Below are 22,667 nucleotides of genomic sequence, written 5' to 3'. Positions count from 1 at the left end.
CCCACCCACCCACCCAGCCTCTGTCAACCACTAACCTATTCTCTGCCTGGTGACAATTTTTACCTCTCTTATGGCCCTTAACATATTCTACTTGTTACAGTGAATTTCAAACCTGTCTTGTTTCCCTCAGTAGACTGTAAGCTCCTTGAGGGCATCAATCATCTCTGATTCCTTTATTCATCTATGCATTCCAGAAACATTTTCATGTCTTGTGCATAAATATTTTCCAATGCTTGGATAGATGGATGTTCAATATTATTTCTAGAGCAATTAGCACAATTATTACTAAGAATAAAGACTGAACAATCATGATTAAAAATTCATTGATTAAAAGCTTTTCATTTATGTAAAACACTCATATAAATCTATAGTGTTAAGTAGATGAAGATAGAGAGAATATCTGATTTTTCAGCATCCAAACATAGTTCCTATTTGGGAGATAAATTCCAAAGTAAGTGGTAGGCAGAACCCCATTCCGCACCACTAAAGCCAAAGAGAGGCAGACATCTTAACACTTTTGCCTTCAGTTGACTCTACAATCTACCCTTCCAATAAATCCTTTTCTGCTTATCATGGGCAGGTTCAATTATTTGCAACTAAGTATATGCTAACCTAACTAATACACCCCAGATAAATGGTTTATAAGTCTTGCTTAATATTTATCAATTTTCAAAATTATCATCCCCAATGTTTTAAATGTCATATATTTGTCTAGTAATTTTGAGTGGAAAATAAATATAAGACATCTTTCAGTTACATGAGAAAGTTTATGTACCTTGCAATCCATCTTTATGAGAAATATGCCCAACAGCACAAAGAGGAGTGATTTGGGGGTCACCTTAAACTGTTCACACACTGTGTTAAGAACTTACAATAATGCAGGTTATGCTATATTCTCTCATTTAAATTAAACACTTAACCTAGTAGAAGTACACACAAGACCTTCTTGAAGAATCTCTGAATGTCCCAAGGGAAGCAACACTGGGTCTACAAGGTACCCGAGATACAACTATTCATCAGAACTCCGAAGACCACATCACCAGATGAATATCTACAACATTAAGTCTACTGGTTCTAAAGCAGAATGCACTCACTTTCAATCCTATCCAAAGTGTTCTGAGGTTTTGATTCCAACCTCTTGCTCTGGCACACCAGTACTCAGCATTTTGAACTCCTGGCTTTCTTCAAATCTCAGTACCCCACAGAACATGGACTTGTTAACACCTGCAGGAGCACCTTGACTATCCATCCAACTTAATCTCCTTCCCATGATCACCTTCTCAGCACAGCGCCTAATATATGGACTTAAAGAACTCTGCTTTGGTGACTTTAAAGGAGGAGAAAACCAATATACTAGTTTCCAGTTAGGCAGTGATTTTCCTCAGCATATTTTTTAAATAGGCTAATGAGTTTTTGTGCTGTGCACACAGTAGGCACTCATGTACTTTTTTTTTTTTTTTTTTGGTACGCGGGCCTCTCACTGTTGTGGCCTCTCCCGTTGCGGAGCACAGGCTCCAGACGCACAGGCTCAGCGGCCGTGGCTCACGGGCCTAGCCGCTCCGCGGCATGTGGGATCCTCCCGGACCGGGGCACGAACCCCCTGCATCGGCAGGCGGACTCTCAACCACTGCGCCACCAGGGAAGCCCTCATGTACATTTTAATGGATGTTTCAAACAGGGCTTGTTTTGTCTAGAGTAAGTAAAGAAATGTTTCTTCTTTATGGTCCACAACACATTTATTTGTCCAGGAAAGCTAAAGTATAGTCCCTCATTGGTAAGAAAATAAATTTGTCTGCCTTTTCAAGTCCTCTTCCTGTCCTCTGAATCCATGTAAAATCTGTTGCTTTTTGTGTATGTGATAATTTGTACTAACACAGGTTTGAATAAACCTTTTAGCTAATTAGGTGTCCCTGTAGTTTTTTTGCACCTTTTCTTTAATACATTTTAAAATTAGGGCTTGACTTTTCAATGGGATTCTATCCCCATCATGTGTTCTAACCCAGCATCCTACTTGTACCCTAATTCCCCATAATGTTTCAAACATTTACCTGGTTCAACAAATAATTCTCATTAAATTCTCTCTATTATTTAAACTTTTCGGTTTGAATATATTTATATTAGTTAAATAATTTTTCATTATTTTTCATAATAACTTTCACCGTTTGCTCTTCAATTTCATTTCAACCCTTAAAATCTCTTTTTAATGCACTAAAATTCATGTTCCATTGCATTATTATGACTGGCTAGACCTATGGTTTATGTAAATATAAGTGGCATATATGAACTTTCTTAAAGATTCTCTACTATCAAATAAGACTCTATAAATTGTCTGCCAAGACATTTTCTATTTCCTGGTCATTATAATAATTAACTAGAATCATTTTTGCTTTAATCTTTAGGTACCCCTCTAATCCACCTTTCTTTCCTGTTCAACAAGCAGCCTTAACTCTCACTCTATTTTCCCTGAAAATATGTTCCTTCCAGTTCATTCTCTCTAAGAGACTATTAAAATTTTTTTTAATATTTCTAACAATTATACCTCTTTTGCTCAACCTCTTTCACCCTTTCATTATGTCCTCCAACCCCATCCCATCCATTATCTCTTCCACAATTTTACCTCAACATATCTTTCCAACCATTTCTTCTACAATTTGGAATAGAGGTTTTCCTCAAACCAGCCTCTCATTGTTCCCCAAATACGCCATGCTTTCCAGCCCTACAGCTTGGCACTCACCCATCTCCCCTTCTCCAGGGCTTTTCCCAACCTCTTCAGAAAAAACAACCTGTTATACTCCCTTGAAAATTGTTGGGCAGAGCTATGAATATTTTACTTTTATTCTCCAACTTCCTCCAACCCCCATCTTTCCTGTTTTCCTGTCATTTTCTTCTATATGGTCCAAAGACTCCCTCTTGTTCCACACCAGGGACAAGCCTCTTCCTCCTCCTCCCTGATGATGTATATACTATTCTAATTCCAACCTTTTCGTTATTCTTCCTTTGAGCTGGGCTTTATCTTGGTTTGGTCATGCTGCCTTTAAGAAGGAATTATTCTCTGGCTATTTCTCTTGCCCTGTTTCTCCATGAGCATCATTCAAGCATATAACAAGTGGATAAATCTTCTACGTGAAATATCTGGGTTACATTTTTAATTCTATACTCTTACTCCCTGGGCCAATAATAGAATGGATCTCCAGAAAGAACAGACATTCAGTTGCTGAATGGAAGAAATGTTGTTTCCTTCCCTATTCAAAAGCAGCCCTTCTAACTAATTAAAGAAATATGTCAGAACGGTTCCCAAGAAGAACCCATATGTCAGCACCAAAGAATTAAATATTTTGAAAATGAGAAGAACCACTTGGCCTATTTTTCAATAAAGATCTCTAACAAAGGAAAGGAAGAGGGACAGGGAAGAAATTAACCAGAATTCAAGCTGAAATAAATATAGAAATCTCTAGTTGTAATGAAAGGTAAAACTAGGTAAGCTTAGGAGTCTGGTGAAGCCCAAAGCCATTATGTATATGCCTAAGACTTACACCACATTTCTAACACTTACCATCAGCTTTTGACCAAGTCAAGCCCTCAAAACGGAACACTGGGACATAAAAAGGTGCTGGAATGATGAGCAGCAGTTAGAAGCCTTTCGCACACTACAAATAAATCTTTAACGCGGTGCACTTCAAAAATAGTTGGGGGAGGGCTTCCCTGGTGTCGCAGTGGTTAAGAATCCGCTTGCCAATGCAGGGGACACGGGTTTGAGCCCTGGTCTGGGAAGATCCCACATGCTGCGGAGCAACTAAGCCCGTGCGCCACAACTACTGAGCCCGCGCGTCTAGAGCCTGTGCTCCGCAACAAGAGAAGCCACCGCAATGAGAAGCCCGCGCACCACAACGAAGAGTAGCCCCCACTCAACGCAACTAAAAAAAAGCCCACGTGCAGCAATGAAGACACATCGCAGCCAAAAATAAATAAATAAATAAATAAATTTATTTTTAAAAAAAATAGTGGGGGAGAAAAACAGGTGGGCCCTTGAAGACAAGAGTGCTTTGTGAGAATGGACTTCATAGACTACAAAGCACTGTCTGAATGTAGGCTATTTATTAGTACTTGAGAGAAGTGCAATTAACTCTCACCCACTGCTGGGTAGCAAATGGTATTAAGCGTGCCCCATCACCTCTCCCAAACCTAAAATGGCAAGAGTGCTTAGGGAAAAAAGAGTGCTGGGAAGGACTTATTTCTTCTCTTAAATTCATGTTAAACCCTAGGGAACGGAGTTCCCATATGGCCAAGTAGTAGAAATGTTTCTGTGTATGCCCAGAAACAGAATGCTGTCTCACCTTAACTGTCTGTCTTCAAGGATCAAATAAAAATATGTGTTTATAGAAGTGGAAGGGCTGCCCACCTAGCTTAGATGCTCACCTTTGAGTCCTCAGGACTTTCTATTTTCCTTAGTCAAGCATTCCTGCTGTCTCTGGGAAGCACCAGACTAAAGAGTAAAGATATATAGATGGTTTAGGTTCTGAGTTTCCTGGAGACAACAGCATTACTCCCTTCCATATAACTCATCAGAAAAGTTCAAATAAGGCACCATCACAAGGTTTCCATCTTTGGGCTATATGCAAAAAATGGTTAGAAATTCCTGCTCACTGTTTCATTCAATAAATACTTGTTGATACTGTGGGTATAAAAATGAGTAAGACAAAGAATACATATGTCATATATGTATTACACACACACACAAAGAGCTATGAATAAAGTTTATAACTTTGTAGGTTGTAAGTACTCACTATTAATTTCCTTCCTCCCTCTTTTTACCTTAAACCCCTATCTTCTAGCTTACCATTTTATAGGGGACAAGTAAACAAATATTTTTCTGATATTGTGCAACATGATATGTAATATAATGTGATATGATATGACATGGGGGTGACAACAGTAAGTGGCATGTAAGCTGAGTCTTAGGCAGTAGTTGACCTAGTGGACACTGGACATATCAAGGAATAAGAGGTAATCACAGTCCAATGATGTGCATTTCAAGAAACCGAACAAAGATTTCCTCTGGCATCTAAGCCAGTCGATAAAAGAAAAGGTAATGTCAATTTAAATGGGAATTACTTACCACTTGCTTTACCTAAAAAAAGAGGTACTGAAATAAAATTTAGAGCAAAGCAGAGAAACTAATTTTTACTGAGTCAAATGCAAAAAAAAAAAAAAAAATCCTAAATATCTGTCAAAAACAAGGCTAAGTGAACTATTTTTGAAGCAACAAAAAAAGACCCCTGAGCAAGAAATTTTATAGCCATCCTTTTTCTAGGTCGGAACTCTCTTAGAATGAGACAAAGAAAAATCTGGACCTGGAATAAGAGGAAGATGTTAGGAATCCATTCACCACACTGACAGAGATTTGTTTAACAGATGAAGGGCCAGAGTAATCACGTAACAAATAGAGAATGGACTGAGGGGGAAAAAAGGAAAAATTCTGACTCCAGAGTAAAGGCCAATACATTTTTAGAATACTCATTAGGTTAAGTTAGGTAGAAAAGAGAAATTATTAGACTATGATAAAGGAAAGAACCATTTTTCATGTTTCTTCACAAGAAAACATGCAGTATGCTTTAAAAAAATTAAATGTGGTATTTTAATGTACCTGAAAAACCACTAAGTGAATTCTGGAATTTAAAAATTCCTAATGCGCATTCTATAGAACACAGAGTAGGGAGGGTGGAGAACAAGAAATGCTTCCACACAAAATAAATGACTAATTTTGATTTCCTTTATAAAAACATAAATGAAGAGCATCTTAAAAATATATAAATAGGATCCAAAAAGGCTAGGGTTTTTTTTTGTTTTTTTTTTAAGAAATAGAAAACCGTCATGAAGAAAAGATCTTAGGAAGTATACAAATTTCATTAAAATATAATTGGATCTGTAGGAACAATTACTGTGCTGTACTGTAAGGGGAGCTGTTGGCACATAAGAGCAAAGTACATGTATGAGCTCATCCACCGGCCTCGGCAAGACCCACTTCCAGCTAGAAGCAGTCATGTTTCAGCACCTCCGATTCCCTAATGCTGACAAGCTAAACAACTTGTTTTGTCTCTGGGAGCTCTTCTCTGGTGATTAACTGCTTATGTTGAATACTAATTATATGAAAGTACAGTATTGAAGAAGTAGTGTCCTATTTCCTCTACCTGCAGCCTTGACATGGGTTGAATCCAGAAGATACTGGGTAGAGCCCTTGCAAACCAAAACCTAGAAGGACATTTTTCTTCCCTCTGGTAAATAAATGTATCCCCTTCTACATTTTAGTATAACACAGCTCACTGACAAGAAACTTCCTTTAACCTCTGGGCTCCAAACTCAATAGAATTACAATAAAGTGAGTGTTTTAAAGGCCTGTAATAATCATACGGATAAATCTGCAGCAAGAGTTTGTGAATTGGTGAACTATCAGTGTCCTCAACTCCCCATGTTCCATGTTGAAAATTTACCCCAAATTGTCAGTTCTTAGGAGCTGCACCTCAGAGTAAAATCTTCTCACCAGGGAGTCTATGAGAATTTGTTCTTGTGTTTTAAATCCTAAGCGCTTGTTAAACCGCCAACACGGCAAAATTAGAGACCATTAAACAATATAAGGCAGCAAGTGATTAAATCTACCAAATACACATTCAAAGCAGCTTAAGCTACTTTTTAATTAAAAATAAAATATCACTGGCTAAATTCAGATGTCTTAGCTATCCAGAAAAGGTTAGAAGCCTGTTCAAAATGCAAAATGCTGCTGATAAGTCCAGACAGAAAAGGAGAGATAGGGTAGGGGTGGGCTGGGGTTGCCTCTGAGCCCAGGGTGGAGGGGCCTCAAGATGTTGACCCGGTTAAATCACAGGACGTGAAGGGGGGGAGTCCCAGCTGCGCTGCAGGGTGAGGGCTCCACGCGGCTGCTCATTAAATAAGCTTTATTAGCCAAGGCCTCAGAGGAGACAGGGTGTTCCACCTTCTTGGCAAGGGGGATGAGTTGAGTAACAGCATCGCAGGAAGCTGAGGTATTGGAGATGTATAGATGGCCGAAGGAAATGTTAGTGCTATTTTTAAATATAGCTTAAATGGATTGATAAACAGTTCCTGAAATAATAATTAGTGCTTGGGGAAGGAGACATGGGGACTTTTGAGTTAATGGGATCACTTGAGATTGAAAGAAATTTTTACTGTAAAGTTAGAAGTAAATAAACATTGTAGCTTTAAGTTGTTCCTCCTTGTTTAAAGTAAAGAAAAGAAAAAGGGCCAGGGGGCTTAGTCAACGCTGGGCAGGAGGCCAAGAATCTGAAGATCAGACTTAAGGCTGGGATGATATCATTCACTCTGAAGTCTTGATACTCTTTCTAAAGCATGAGAAAATTTACTGGTAAAACCTTACCTCACCCACAGTTTTCTTATTTTTAACTCTATTTTTTTCTCTCAAGAATAATTTTCCAAATCTGCTTTCTGCCTTATATGTAAATGCTATGAATTTACATTTAGCTTCCAACATGGTCTTACCTAAAAAGCTTGCCCTAAAGTAAAGCACAGGCACTTGGTAGCTGCAGGAATATAAGACATGATACTCATATTTAATCACTTCGGTTGCCGTGGTGGTCTCCGTCACCTCAAAATCATCCAGGGGTGGCTCCAAAGCCTCCTGAAAAAAAGCAAATACAAAAACAAAATGTGTCTGTCAATAAAAAGAAGTACATTAACACAGAGAGAGAAAGATGAGGTTTTCTTCTTGCAAAATAACAGTTAAATAAATATAGGACTATGAGGTAAGGAAAAGGGAGTTTCCCACATTAATGTTTAACATTTGAGTCCTGGGTAAATAGTAAAACCAGAAAACAGCATTAAGTAATTCCAGATTGTTTTTGAGAGACAAAGCAGTTCTGGGTAAAGAAACAGGAAGAAAAAAAAAAAAGTAAAAAGATCTATTCCAACAGCAACTCTGAAAAATCTTTACTGTACAATTTTAGCAACAAGATGATGGCTATACAAGCTACCTTCTTCCCTACCTGTGAAAGCTAAAAACATCCTAACAATTGAACAAGATACTGCGAAATGTCCCTAAAGATTCTATTGTACTTGCCAAAAGGTGATTCACTGTGTGCTGAACAATTCCCAGTTCCATTTTGAATAAGAAAGTTATTTTGCAAGAGGCTGAATTTGTTAGGTACATTTCAAAACCTGAGATGAATCTGTTTTCTTTATTATTGTGTTATCTTTGGTACATTTCTACAATAAATCTTGATTTATAATAGAGTAGATGGTAAATATTAATGTCAACTTACATGAGGTTTTGTAAACAAAGATGGTTCTAAGCTAGTTCATTTCTCACCTAATCATTCTCCACTGGTTGATTTTTTATTATGTGTGGGGTTTCTTAAGAATGTATCTTAACGTTTGGAAGCAATTAATTGGACATGCTGAGTCAGAATCTGATTCCATCCACATTCACTTATTTATTTGGGCTGAAGAATTTCCTTTGACATTAATTTAGTAGAAGGAAAGAAGCAGGTTGGTTTGGCTCATTTCTACCTCTCATTAAAACGGAAACAACAATGAACAATCGGGAAGAGCTACAGGAAAGATTTCAAACTCTACCAATATGAAATAAGGTTTCCTGTGGAGATAAGTAAAGCCACATACTACTCTCCAGATCTGTTATCTGCTTTACTAATTCCCCACTCGCAGTCAATTCACTGGAGGAGATATTACACTAGGTAAACCACAACTGAAGATATTTACAAAATAGCTTTTCACTAAACTCCAGTAGACACTATCAATTAAACACAATGAATTAAATAACCAAAGAGAAACCACTAAAATAAATATTCCAGATACAGAAAATTAATACAATAGCAAGGAAGAGTTTTGTCTATTTTTTTATTTAAATTTTCATTAGGCAAAGATAAATACGTCTTCTTTTAAAGCAATTCTTCTAATCAAAATTCTTGCTTTTTGGTCAAAGATTGGGTTCTTTAGCATTTATAATTTCTTTTCTTTCGTAACATTATAAAATCATTGTGATTAAAAATAACTGCAAACACTGCACAAGTACATTTTTTTTTAAGTGAAATTCCCCTCATCCCAGCACTTCAGTACCTCAGATTTGTAACCATTTTCAAAAGGTTATTGTGTATTTTCCAAGACGTTTTTATTTTTTGGTCTGCAAACACGTTTATACACATACATCCACCTACACTCCCACCTCTGCATCCCCAATTAAATCATGCTATATATACATATGTTCCTTGATTTGATTTATTCACTCATGAACATACTACCACGTGCTGCCATGTCAGTGCTGCAGATTTTGCTCCTTCTTTTAATGACTTCACTACATTCCAATATATGACTATGCCATAGTTTTGTGTGTTTTTAAACATTTCCATATTGGTAGATATTTTAGGCTAATTATAATTTTCTGCTACTACAACTAATGCTGCCGTGAATATCTTAGCACATATATTTTTATACACCTCTGTTTTTCTATGGTGCAGATTCCTAAAGGTAACATTAATGTATGAGGGGTACGTACATTTCAAATTTCATTAGATTCTGCCAATTTGTCCTCAGAAAAGGCTGTATCAATTTATATTCCCAGCAAAACTGTAAAAGAATGCCCTTTCTCAATTCCCAAAAATACTGAATATTATTTGTTTTTAATTTTTGCCTACTTGATGAATTTTTAAATGTCAGTGTTTTGTTTTAGTTTCTAGTTTCTTGATTACTAGTGAAAGTGAACATCTACTCATATATTTATTGGTAATTTATATTCTTCTGTGATGTGCCTGTTCTTATTCCTTTCCTATTTTTCTGACATTTAATTTCCATTTTTTCTTATTGAATTATACAAACTCTTTGTATATTAGAAATAATAACTTATTACTGGAAATATATACATCTCTGCACCATAGAAAAACAAAGGTGTGCAAGTGTATGTGTGGTATGTATGTGTATATAAAACACTTTCACTCAGTTTTCTTTTAACTTTGTTTCTTGTACATATTATCATAAAATTTTTTTTTTACTTTCATGTAGTCAAAGCTGTATATTTCCTGTTTGCAGCTTCCGAGTTATCTGTCTTCATTAGAAGGAATCCTGCTATGTCCCACCTCATCCTTAAAAATTATAAAAATGTTAAACTCCTCTATTCTACACACACATACTCTGTCTCTCTCACATACATACATGTTTTTAAATTGACATTTAGATCATTAATCCATCTGAATTTTGTTTTTGTGTATGGTGTGAGGTAAGAATTTTTCCCAGATGATTTCTAATAGTCCATCATTTTCCCATTGATTTTTAATGCCACTTTTACCATAAATTAGATTTGTGTGTATGTGTGTATTTATTCCCTATTCTTCTCTATTAAGCTATTTCTCTTCTTAGACCATCACTGTCCAGTTTGTAAGTAAATATTGAATTCGGTCATTAATTTCTGCACAAAACTGCAGAAATAGTCTGCCTGAGACTCAGTCCTGCTAGGGAGGATAAAATTCCTGGAAAGACTGTCCTTCACCCAAACTCAAATTAAGCACTCAGGTATGTGTTGGGGTTGACACCAGGTTCTTGCAACTGGTGATCAATTAGACATAGATTCAGATTCTCTGGAACAGTTTGGAGGCCCACGGAATAAAAGAGAGGGGACAGAAAAAGCTTCTTGAAGAGCTATTAGAAGTTTCACTCCAGTCACTGTTCTCACTGGCAGCTGAGTACCTTTCTAGGATTTGAAGGCTGGAGTACCTGTCCTCTAATTGCGAGTGCTGCTATGTCAACCCAGCCCCTTGCTCTGAGCAGTCATCTACAGGCAAAGACATTTTTGCATCCTTAACTCAGATTAAATGAACTGAATTCTTGGCCTGTTTCTGCTAGGATCTTTCCATCATTCATGGTCACCTTTATGATGCCCATGCAAATATCATCCTGTGAAGTCATGCAATTTGGAAATCTCGGACTTCTACATATTTTCTGCTTCCCTTTCCCGACGTGCCAGATGGTTTTAGAACTTTAAGACCAAGGTTCTTGTCTTATTCATCTTTGAATTCCCAGAGACTCTAACACAGAGCTGAGAACACTGGTAAGCAATATTTTCTGCAGCAGTTGCAGATCTGGTTCCTCCCATTTAAGTATACTATAACAAACATCATAGGTGATTTACCAGCAAGCCTACCCCGACCCTAAATTCTGAAAAGAAGTAAATGGAGGAGTAAAAATGCAAAAGATCACCAAAGATGATATACAAATGGCAAACAGGCATATAAAAAAATATTCGATATCATTAGCCATCAGGAAAATGCAAATTAAAACTACAATGAGATATCACTACACATCTATCAGAATAGCTAAAATAACAAACAGTGACATCTTCAAATGTTGGTGAAGATGCAAAGAAACTAGATCATTCATACATTGCTGCTTGGGAGTATAAAAGGGTAGAGCCGCTCTGGAAAACCATATGGCAGTTTCTTATAAAACTAAACATGTAATTACCATACAGTCCACCAATTACACTCTTGGGCATCTATCCCAGAGAAATGAAAAACCTGTACACGAATGTTCATAGTAGTTTTATTTAGAATAGCCAAAAACTTGAGACAGTTCAGATGTCCCTCAGCAGGTCATGGTTCAACAAATTGTGGTACATCATCCCACACTGCTCGGCAATGAAAAGAGCAAATTGTTGATACACACAATCACCTGAGTGAATCTCCCGGTAATTATGGAGTGATAAAAGCCAATCTGAAAAGGTTACAGACTGTATTATTCCATTTATATAACATTTTAAAATGACAAAATTTTAGAAATGAAGAACAGAGAACAGATTAGTGTTGAGGGGATGGACAGGAGGTGGGTATGGTTACAAAATAACATGATGAGTCCTTGTGATGATGGAATTGTTCTATATCTTGACTGCAGTGGTAGATACATGAACCTACACATGTGCTAAAGTTGTATACAGCCAAACACACAGACACACACACACATGCACACAGAGATCAGTATAAATAAAATGGGGAAATCTGAATAAGATCAGTGGATTGTATCGATGCTGATAGCCTGGTTGTGATATTATACTATAATTTTGCAAGATGTTACCACTGGGGTAAACTGGGTTAAGGGTACGTGGGATCTTTCTGATTATTTCTTATTACTGCCTGTGAATCTGTATTTATCTTAAAATTTCAATTAAAAAATGGAAAGGAAAAAATAGCTAGACAATTTGAGATTCGTTAAAAACAAAATACAATATCTAAGACCTCAGGGCTAACAGTACAGATGGCAGAGCGATTACGCTGATAAAGAGAGGCTGATGTCTGGAATTAGCCTTACAATAACACAGGAGAGGTGTCAGTGGATGGAGATGTGGAAGGGGCACGGTTGGCCACGGAGTGATGATTGTTGGGGTTGATTGATGGGTCTGCAGGTTCTTTATACCTTTCAGTCTACTTTTTTGAATATTTTTAATTCTCATAAAATTTTTTTTAAAGTAACAAAAGTTTCTGCTACCATGTTACAGGATACAGAATCATAGAACTCTAATAGTGAAAGGAACTTCAATCATTCCATCTCTCCCAACACTCACCTTGCTGATCCAAACAAGAAGGCCCAAAAAGGTTAGTGGTTTACCCAATGTCACCCAGATAATTAGAGGCAGAGGGAGGCTTATGACCCACATCTACTGATCCTGAAACCACTGTTCTTTGTACTGGAGAATGCCATTTCTTAACTGCTATATACTTAATTTGGATTGATGTTCTAGACACCATCAGATTACTATTAACATTTTGAGTACGTTTGTTAACATTTTATTACTTTTCTTTTACTATGTTTTAAAGAAGATTTGGGTATATTTAATTTGATATTAAGACTTAATAGAAAAAGGAGTCACATGTACATTTATTTTCCTCACAATGTTGCTATTTCATTAAATGAGAAGATACCTGTGTTTAGAAAATTACATTCATTCAAAGAGCTAAAAGATTAAGTAGTTCACATTAATTATAGAAACCTTGATTTTATTGAATTCAATTAACAATAAGTTGACAGTGATCTCTCATTTAGAAAATCTGATATGAATTAAGCTTTACAACTAAATCTCATTAAATAATGATCATGCTAAAGACACTTCATAGATATTTTATTGAAAGCAAACCCAAATAGTGTACTGTGCTTAGGAAATGAGATCCATATCTCTATTTAGCCTACAGGGAAAAGTAATTGGAGAATGAAAAACTTTTTTTCTATCACTAGAAATCTCTATTACTATTACGGAGCAAACATAAGCAATGAGATTTATTCATAATGTCCCTTAAGGAAAAGAGATTCTATTTGTTTATCTTCCACCAATCAGGTTCTTAATTCACACCTACCAGTTACAGGCCAGAATCGTAGCCAAGAAGCCAAAGAGTGACAGAGGGACAGTACTGGTTCAGGACAGTCTTTAGCTGCATCCACGAGTGGACACATAACCATCTAATCACAATGGAAAGATGGACTGTGTAATAAACTTTGCTTGATTTTCCTGAGCCAACATCCTTTTAATATTTTCAGAAGTGATAAAGACTGACAAAGCCTTTGGACAAATCATTGAAAAATCAATTCCTTAAGAAAGAAAGAATTTTAATTATTAAAACATTTTAAATGAATTATAAAAATAACCTATGTGGGACTCTAAGTAAGCAGCCCCTTTTTGTTTTGTTTTGTTTTGGTTCACGTGCTCATTATTTTACAATGGGGTGGTTTTTTCACTATTTTTACTCCTAGAATGATTCTTTTTTTCATGATCTCTGTGGATTTTGAGTGCGTGATTGTCACAAGAACTTTGCAAGTGATGGCATTCTTTTAGCAACTGTAAATGTTGCATCCAGTACATAAGAGAGAGTTCAACACCAGGCAGGCGTGTGTCTGACAGCATCTGGGGTGACACTGGTACCAAGATGATCCCAAGGATAGCATCTCAGTGAGGCTCCCCCTTTCCCAGTAACACTATCACTACTCCTGATTTTTTTTGGAAAGAAAGGGGTGCCATTCTTTGCTCTCCAAGCTCCATCAGAGGGGAGCAAATTAGCGTCCGCATGGCCAATGTGGGTTCTCACTGAGAGAAAGAATCTGTCTCCTGTGTGGGATTAAATCCGATACAGCCTGGCATGCTCAAGGGCAAGGCAGTAGGGAGGGGACACAGAAACCTGCCAAAACACATCTGGCAGTTTTCTGGATGTTTACTGCTGGCTCCATTGTGCTTCGAAAGCCATGTTTCCTTTAGGACTGTGCGGGAGACAGCAAGACAGCTTGAACCCGGAGTTGGGCAGCTAGCAACTAGGCTGAGTGCAAGGCGGACTGCAGAAGAGGCTGCCTCTGAGATTCCGTGCCAGAGAACACAGGTTCCCCAGAAGAAGGGAATAGTAATAATGGTTAGAGGTACCTAACATATGTCAATGATGATTAGTCCTTACATCAGAACAATATATAAAAAGTATCATTTTCTTAGAAAAAAATAAGGACTCAGAAGGACTTTTTAAAAGAAAACTCAGGTTCTTCTCATCTACTTTTTAAGATTTCTGAGAAGCTAAATGCAAAAGAATTAGCAGGATAAGGAATATGAAAACCAGAAATTCCTTATGGAAATCATGACTGAGTAAAGGAAAAGGGAAAGACTTACCTAGTATTCTGAGCTTCAGAATCAGTCAAATATGTTTCTATTCAGTTACCCTTTGCATGCTACATAAGAAAGACCAGACTCAGTTACAACAGTTCACAGTTTTTCTAAGAACATTTGTGTACATTATGCCATTTGCTCCTCTGCTCTAGAGGAAGGCCCAATGTCACCCAGCAAGTAAGAAACTGAGCCAGAGCACAAATTTAAGCCCCCAGGCTCCAGGCCCAGGATTCCTTCACTCTGCACAGATGATGGGATTTGGGGGAGTAGGGGATGTTAAACATTTGACTCTCGGGCTCCACTCCCAAACTTTTGCTTTTGAACTCAGTAGTTCTGGGACAAACACAAATAGAGGTGGCCATACTCCAGTGAAATTTTATTTACAAAAAGAAACTATGGTCCATAGACCTTAGTGTGCCCACTCCTATGAGTCCGTCTTAAGGCCTTCCTTGATTTCATTTTATTGTATTTTTATAAGTAGTAAGCAGAACCTTATTAAAGGACCTGTGTCTCCATTTGGTGAACTTTCACCCTTTTCTATTTTTTTCTATCTTAGAATGTTACATTAGATTTCCTGAAGGGATGATAAATTCTAAGCCTTCAAAGAATGATGCTAATTGAATCCAACAGGCTGGAGTTTGGCTGAAGTAATTTTCTAAGGTAAGAGATGGCACTACCCTAATTTAAACAAGTGAGATTTTTAATTGTCTTGATGAATAAACTGCAAATTCCTTCAGCATATGAATAAACGTCTACACTCAAATCCAGAAATGAGTAAATTTCATTGCCAAAGAGTGAAACTGATAAGGTCTTGATAAACAGACCAAAAGGCAAGCACTAGTAATTTCAAGAGGAGCTGTCTTGGTATGTGCACAAGAAACATCATGTCTAGGAATCAGCTGTGAACTGCTCTACAGGACCTACAAGTGAGCCTGAGTTACTTCCGCTTCCTCAAAACTGTCTCTGGATTATGTGGATGTGAATAGGCTTTCTTTGTTTGCTTGTTGGCTCTTTTACTAGGAGAACCCCTTAAAAAATTCCACAAGTGCATACCACATGCTTGTGCCAGGACAAAGCTGGGGCGGAGGGGTGGTTAAACAATACTACTGCAGCAGCAATGAGAGCACAGTGAACATTCTCATCTTTCTACTGGAGTGGAAGTGTACATTCAAATCTCAGATAAAAACATCTAGATATTAGAGAAGCATAGTATAGTCAAATGTGGAAAAGGGCATGGAATTTGTAGTTAGACCTGGTCTCAGTCTAACTGATTAGACTGAACTCTAATGGATGAGTTAGAGTTCACTCTAACTGCACTCTCTGGATGAGCAGACCACTTAATCCCTCTGAGCCTGAGTTTCCTTATTTGTTAAATGAAGGCACTTTCTCCCTGTTTAAAGTGTATTAAAAAAGATAAACTATAAAACTATCTGACACATAGTAGGTATACTGATTGGTTTATTTATTAATTCATCAAACGTTATAGGGTATTTTCTATGTTCTATATCAAGGGTCTGCAAACATTTTCTTAAAGGGCCAGGTAGTAAATTTTTTAAGCTTTGTGAACCATGTGTCTCTGTCAAAACCACTCAACTTTGCCACTGTAGCACAAAAGCAGCCTAGACAATATGTAAATTAATGACTGTGGCTTTGTTCCAATAAAATGTTATTTATGGATACTAAAATTTAAATTTCATATAATTTTAGTGTGTCATGAAACACTATTCTTTCTCAACCATATAAAAATGCAAAAACCGTTCTCAGCTTGTGAGCTGTACAAAAATAGGAAGCTGGCCACAGTTTGCCAACCCTTGTTCTAGACTCTGTCCTAGGATCTGGGAACAGAGGGGAGAACAACAGCAGACATTGTGCCCTAAAGGGAAGAGATATGATAAACAAATAATCACACAAATCATTAAAATTATCATCACAATAACTGCTACTAGAGAAAATGCACAGAGTCCCAGAGTATACATCATTTTACCACATCTATAAATTTTGTGCGTGTGGTTTTTACCTTTTTTGTTTCAGCTCTTTCAAATATAAACCAGTTTTATGTAGGATTGACCCTTTTAATATCCTAATCCCCATTCCCCAAGGTTTATTTTTTAGTCCAATGACCATATCATCCACTCAGATAGATTTTTAGGAACAGCTCTAATCACCCAAGCTTCTTTCTAACAAACTCTTCTTGCAGACACTAAAAATTCTCCTTGCACACTTCATTCTGTCACTACACGTCCTGCCCTCAGCAACAGTTTCTGCTTGAGACATGCCTTTCTTTCTCAGCTTTGAGCAAACTCACATACATGTGCACACATGTACACAGTGTGTGCAGACAGAGCAAATATTCTTTCACTAACCATTAATGAGCGTCTACTATACGCTAGGCATGGTGCCACCACTGGAGAGTTAGTGGTGAAAAAGAACAGACACAGTCTTTGCTCTCAGAGAGCTTATAACTAGAGGGAGAGTGCAGGAAAAACCAAATCGTTCCATAAACAAGTATTTGATTATAGTGTTGCAAGTGCTATAAAAATATAAGAATGTATCTTGGAGCCTCACCTGGTCTGGGGTCAGGGAAAGGCTATGCTATGGCACACACACATCCCTTAGGACGTGAGTGCCCCGAGGGCATGGTTTTTGCCTATCTTATTCACTAAGGTATTCCAACCATCTTGAACAGTACCTGGCAAATAGTAGGCATTCAATCAATATTTGTTAAATGAAATAAGTGAATGGAATGAGCATAAACTCTCTGTTATCATTTCCGTCCTATAAATCAGCGGTCTCTCAACTTTTTTGATTGTGATTCCTGGAGTCAAAAAATTTAAGCATTCATCTTTAACGTGTGTATATTTACCTTCTGATCAGTTATGAACATGTATTTCTGTGTAATATACTATGTACACTTTAAAAGATTAAAGTTGAAAACCTTCACGGATAAGACAAAGATGAGGGAAAAATATTTTCCCAGTGATTATTTTAGTTCAGGTGATGATCTGGGCACTGATAGAAGTAGGCGTCCTGCTCTGCTCTTTGCTCTGAGCACCAGAGGACCTTCACTGGGCCCCTTGCCCTCATCTCCTCTTTGGGCATCTTGCCCATTTTGCCCTCAGCTTTCTGGGGCAGTGGCTGTGGCTGAATAAAGTTGCAGAAATGTTGATTTTAAAGTACCCATTGCAAAAGTTAGCACCTAAATGGTCACACATGTAAATCACATGCAAATGAGCACAGAGTTGCCAGCGTTTCACTGGGCTCCTGGCTTCAGAGCCCGTGCTGCTGAGCACACAGCCCTGGTCACAGTCCTGGATGACCAGACACCCAGACACCAAACGCCCAGATCCTGCCTGCCCAGCAGTCCTGCCTCTCTCTCCAGCACAGGGGCACAGCCTTAATTCAAAACGGACTCCGAAGACCAGACATGACTTCTTTCCTCTTCATAAAGAATCTTGTTCTAATTTGCACATAGACAAAGAGCCCTGGGTTCCAAATGTGTAAATCAACACAGTAAATAAAGTGTTATTGAAAAACAGTTATTTTATTTAGTAATGGTACAGACACGTTTTTTTGCCAGTAATATTTTGATGACAGCAATTTGACCGAATATGCTACAGACTTTTTTGTTTGTTCTGCTTTAAATCTTAATTATGACATGGCATTTCAAAAGTCTGGCTTCAGTTTTTTCTCCATTTTTTTGGTAGGTGATTTTAATGGTTGCAACAGCTGAAAAAGATACACAGATCCACGTGGAAGACATATATCACTGGCTGCGCCTAGTAAATCAAGACACACACTTCAGTCATTTCTCCAAGTCCTAAGAGGTTTGTCTTCATGTTCTGGATGCTTTTCAGTGAGTTGCCAATCAACACAGAGAGCTTCATGTGATCATTAGGCACAACATATACACAGGTTGAGGGTCATCATTAATAACAGTAAATATAAATCCTATCTCAAGAAATCTTAACTTCAAATTTGGAGAGAGAATTTTTTTGAAAGATCAGATTATATTGTCGCTTTTACATACTGCCATTTTGTTGTTGTTCATTAAAGTTTCTTGGCAGGGATCTTTAAAGTCCCTAGTCTGACAAGTAGGAGTTGTGTTAACTAAAACTGGATGAGATCATCCCACTAAATCCAGGGCACAATAAGCTGTGATACATAACAAAAGCCTGTAGGAGTAAACCACCACAGTTGGCCCCTTCCTAGCACCTGGCTCCCCGTTCCCTTTCGGATGCCTTGAGTAACATACAGGACTCCTGGTCTTCTAACAAATGAACCGCGTGAAGACCCAGTGTGAGTCCACGTTTAAATATTAGTAAAGCTTCATTTAAAAAAATAAAGTATAAAAGTAGTTCTAATATTATTTCCCACATCTCAATGGACTGTTCTGCAAGCCCCCTGGGTGCATGTATCCACTTTAAAGACTATGTTATTGACCCAAACCATTGTTAAAAAATATGAAGAAGACAAAATTGATCCTTAGCATCTCTTATATCCAGTTTTTCATGGCCTTGTCTTCCTCTTTCAGCACAAGACTTCCAAATTCAGCCCTTCTGATTTTCAGAGGAAAGGGGCTTGAAAAACTCACTTACAGTAAATGTTACAGGCTAGAAATGTGTATCTTACCAAGAGACTTTTCCTTTGAAAAGAAGTTTCCCTGAATGGGAAAATCTTAATGAATCACTGACCACGCAGTTACTGTAAAGGAGAACAAGACATGGGGGGAGAGGGGCAGCAGCGGGGGCTTCCCTGGCATCCTTCAGAACACACCCAGGGGACTGACTGCCTACTGTACTGAGGAGAAGACCAGACGTGCCAAGGACAAGGATGGTGCAAAGTGGCATGTGGACATGACCAGAGCCTCACGATCTATCTCTGAGGTAACAGAAATTGCTCCTGGAAGGAATGTGACTTCCAAATGCTGGGCTCCCATTTTCCCTGTTACCAAGCATAGGCATTCAACCACTTTTTCTATTTGTAATGCTAATGATAAATCAAGATGCAACAGAAGTTTCCAAACAATAAAATAAAAGAAGCGTAAGCTGGTAATACTGAATTAATGTATTTTCCTGGTTACTTACAATGGTAGAGAATTATTTGCATAGTAAGGAAAATGCTAATTTCATTAAAGTGCTGTTAGATAAGGCTTTTAGACTAACTTGGAGCACCCTAAAAAATTATATAGAGGGACTTGATTTGTCAGTTCTAACCTCTTTAGAATCGTTTGCCTGCACAGGTGCCACAGGTGGAGGAAAAACCAAATCCAGAACTGGTTTCCTAAATGAACTGGGAAGTTGTCATTAAGAAGCATCTGCTACTTTATTGCCTTCATGCAAAAGCATTCTTGTACCGCGATAACGGACTATTGAGCAGATGTTTTAGAGCACTATACCCACAGCAATACGTGTATCATAAAAAAGATAAGAAGCTACAACGTAATTAATGATTTCAGTTCCTCATAAATGAACTTCACTTTTTTTTAAAAAATGGATTTAAAGTTATGTCACGAATTTCAACTTTTAACTCAAGCAATTCTTGCAAGAAAGTGAACAGAAAATCATTTACAGCAATAAATAACAAAGGGTCAAACCCAGCCTTTCACCCAACATGATGAAATCTGAGGGTCCAGAAAAGGCTTCTCCAGACCAGACCACTCTACCACCTCCCCATGGATCAGCCAGAGAATTAACCATTGGGGATCGACTTCATTCACACAACGCTGGGAATGCAGCATAATACAGAATCTACTTTTACAAAATTACACTACTATTCTAAAATCCCCCAAATCTGAATTCCAAAACACATTGTAGCTCAAGAACTGTAGGAATGTAGGTTTTTGGTACCTTCTGCCTTTGTTTGATTTTAGATTTGTCTTGAGCATAAACAAAATAATATAGATAGAAGTGTGTCGACCTCCTTGAACAAAAGGCACTAAATAAATTCCTGAGCAAAAACTAGATTAAAAAATTGGAGAAAAAGAGAATAGGGGTAAAGGGGGGAAGAGAGAAAAAAAATAGGAAGAGGAAGGGGGACAGAGGAAGAGAGAAGAGAGACAAGACAAATTATGATAAAAAGCCAATAGCATCAATAAAAAGTGAAAGCTAGAGTAAGACTAAACAAAATAACAACACAAACAAGATTTATGCTTCTATTCTCCAATTATATTGTTGCCAAAATCTAGTCCCCAAAACTTTTATATAGAAAGATAAAGGAGAGACAGAAAGAAAACAGAGACTATGCACATGGCTGAAATATTTAAGAACTGCCTGAGGGATCTGATGAGACACTTATCAATATTCAAAAGGAGATCACAATCCATACACACAGAAGGAATACATCACCCCTCTGTTCTATAACCACCATTGCACTCATCAGCTCTATTTTACATCTGAATCTTTGTCTAAACCATCCCTGTGCAAGAATAGTCTGCTTTTACCATTAGAACATAGGGTGTTATTAAATTTAACTTATTAAATTTTGGCTTAAAATTCCTCTGTCCTAGAATATCTTCAATGATTAACCATATCAGCCTAATGTTTGACCAAATCTCTTTAACAATAAAATTTTGCAATTATTATATTTGTATATTCAAGTCTCTGTGAACTGGGCTTATTTTGGAATGGCAGCTATAGTTCCTAGAAAACTTTTTAGCTATGTGAGTATTTTTATTCACTGGGATTCTTGGAGCTCTCTCTTTACCATGGTCCATCCATGGTGAACAGTTTTAAAATTCCCATTTAAAATATTAGAACTTTACACCTTCAAAAACTCCCCCGGGAAAATGAAAACCCAACACAGAGGCAAATATTTTAAAGTATGAATATTGAGAAAGGTCTCAGTCCTTTTAAAAAGGTGATCTCATTAAATTAACACATTTATAATTTCCATATCTGCCTCTCAGGTTCATATACTTCAGAAATCCAAAGCAATACAGACTGAAAGTGAGGGGATGGAAAAAGATATTCCATGCAAATGGAAATCAGAAGAAAGCTGGAGTAGCAATTCTCATATCAGACAAAATAGACTTTAAAGTAAAAACTATAACAAGAGACAAAGAAGGACACTATATAATGATCAAGGGATCAATCCATGAAGAAGATACAACAATTGTAAATATTTATGCACCCAACATAGGAGCACCTCAATACATAAGGCAAATACTAACAGCCATAAAAGGGGAAATCGACAGTAACACAATCATAGTAGGGGACTTTAACACCCCACTTTCACCAATGGACAGATCATCCAAAATGAAAATAAATAAGGAAACACAAGCTTTAAATGATACATTACACAAGATGGACTTAATTGATATTTATAGGACATTCCATCCAAAAACAACAGAATACACATTCTTCTCAAGTGCTCATGGAACATTCTCCAGGATAGATCATATATTGGGTCACAAATCTAGCCTTGGCAAATTTAAGAAAATTGAAATCATACCAAGTATCTTTTCTGACCACAACGCTATGAGACTAGATATCAATTACAGGAAAAGATCTATAAAAAATACAAACACATGGAGGCTAAACAATACACTACTTAATAACGAAGTGATCACTGAAGAAATCAAAGAGGAAATCAAAAAATACTTAGAAACAAATGACAATGGAGACACGACGACCCAAAACCTATGGGATGCAGCAAAAGCAGTTCTAAGAGGGAAGTTTATAGCAATACAATCCTACCTTAAGAAACAGGAAACATCTCGTATAAACAACCTAACTTTGCACCTAAAGCAACTAGAGAAAGAAGAACAAAAAAACCCCAAATTTAGCAGAAGGAAAGAAATCATAAAGATCAGATCAGAAATAAATGAAAAAGAAATGAAGGAAACAATAGCAAAGATCAATAAAACTAAAAGCTGGTTCTTTGAGAAGATAAATAAAATTGATAAACCATTAGCCAGACTCATCAAGAATAAAAGGGAGAAGACTCAAATCAATAGAATTAGAAATGAAAAAGGAGACGTAACAAC

The 22,667-nt window shown here is 37.2% G+C and overlaps 1 protein-coding gene across 3 annotated transcripts in view; it reads right to left on the bottom strand.

Annotated features, from left to right (window-relative positions):
* Positions 1-22,667, bottom strand: part of ATG10 (autophagy related 10) — a 244,731-nt gene that overhangs the window by 85,859 nt on the left and 136,205 nt on the right. For all 3 annotated transcript variants that reach the window (XM_024124819.3, XM_024124812.3, XM_028493041.2), the window contains exon 4: positions 7,531-7,669. In XM_024124819.3, coding sequence (XP_023980587.1) covers positions 7,531-7,669 — 139 coding nt within the window. The remainder of the gene's footprint in view (positions 1-7,530; positions 7,670-22,667) is intronic.

The sequence above is a fragment of the Physeter macrocephalus genome, chromosome 8 (genome assembly GCF_002837175.3).
Source record: "Physeter macrocephalus isolate SW-GA chromosome 8, ASM283717v5, whole genome shotgun sequence".
In the NCBI taxonomy this organism is placed as follows: Eukaryota; Metazoa; Chordata; class Mammalia; order Artiodactyla; family Physeteridae; genus Physeter; species Physeter macrocephalus.
This window is presented reverse-complemented; position numbering and strand designations above follow the sequence as displayed.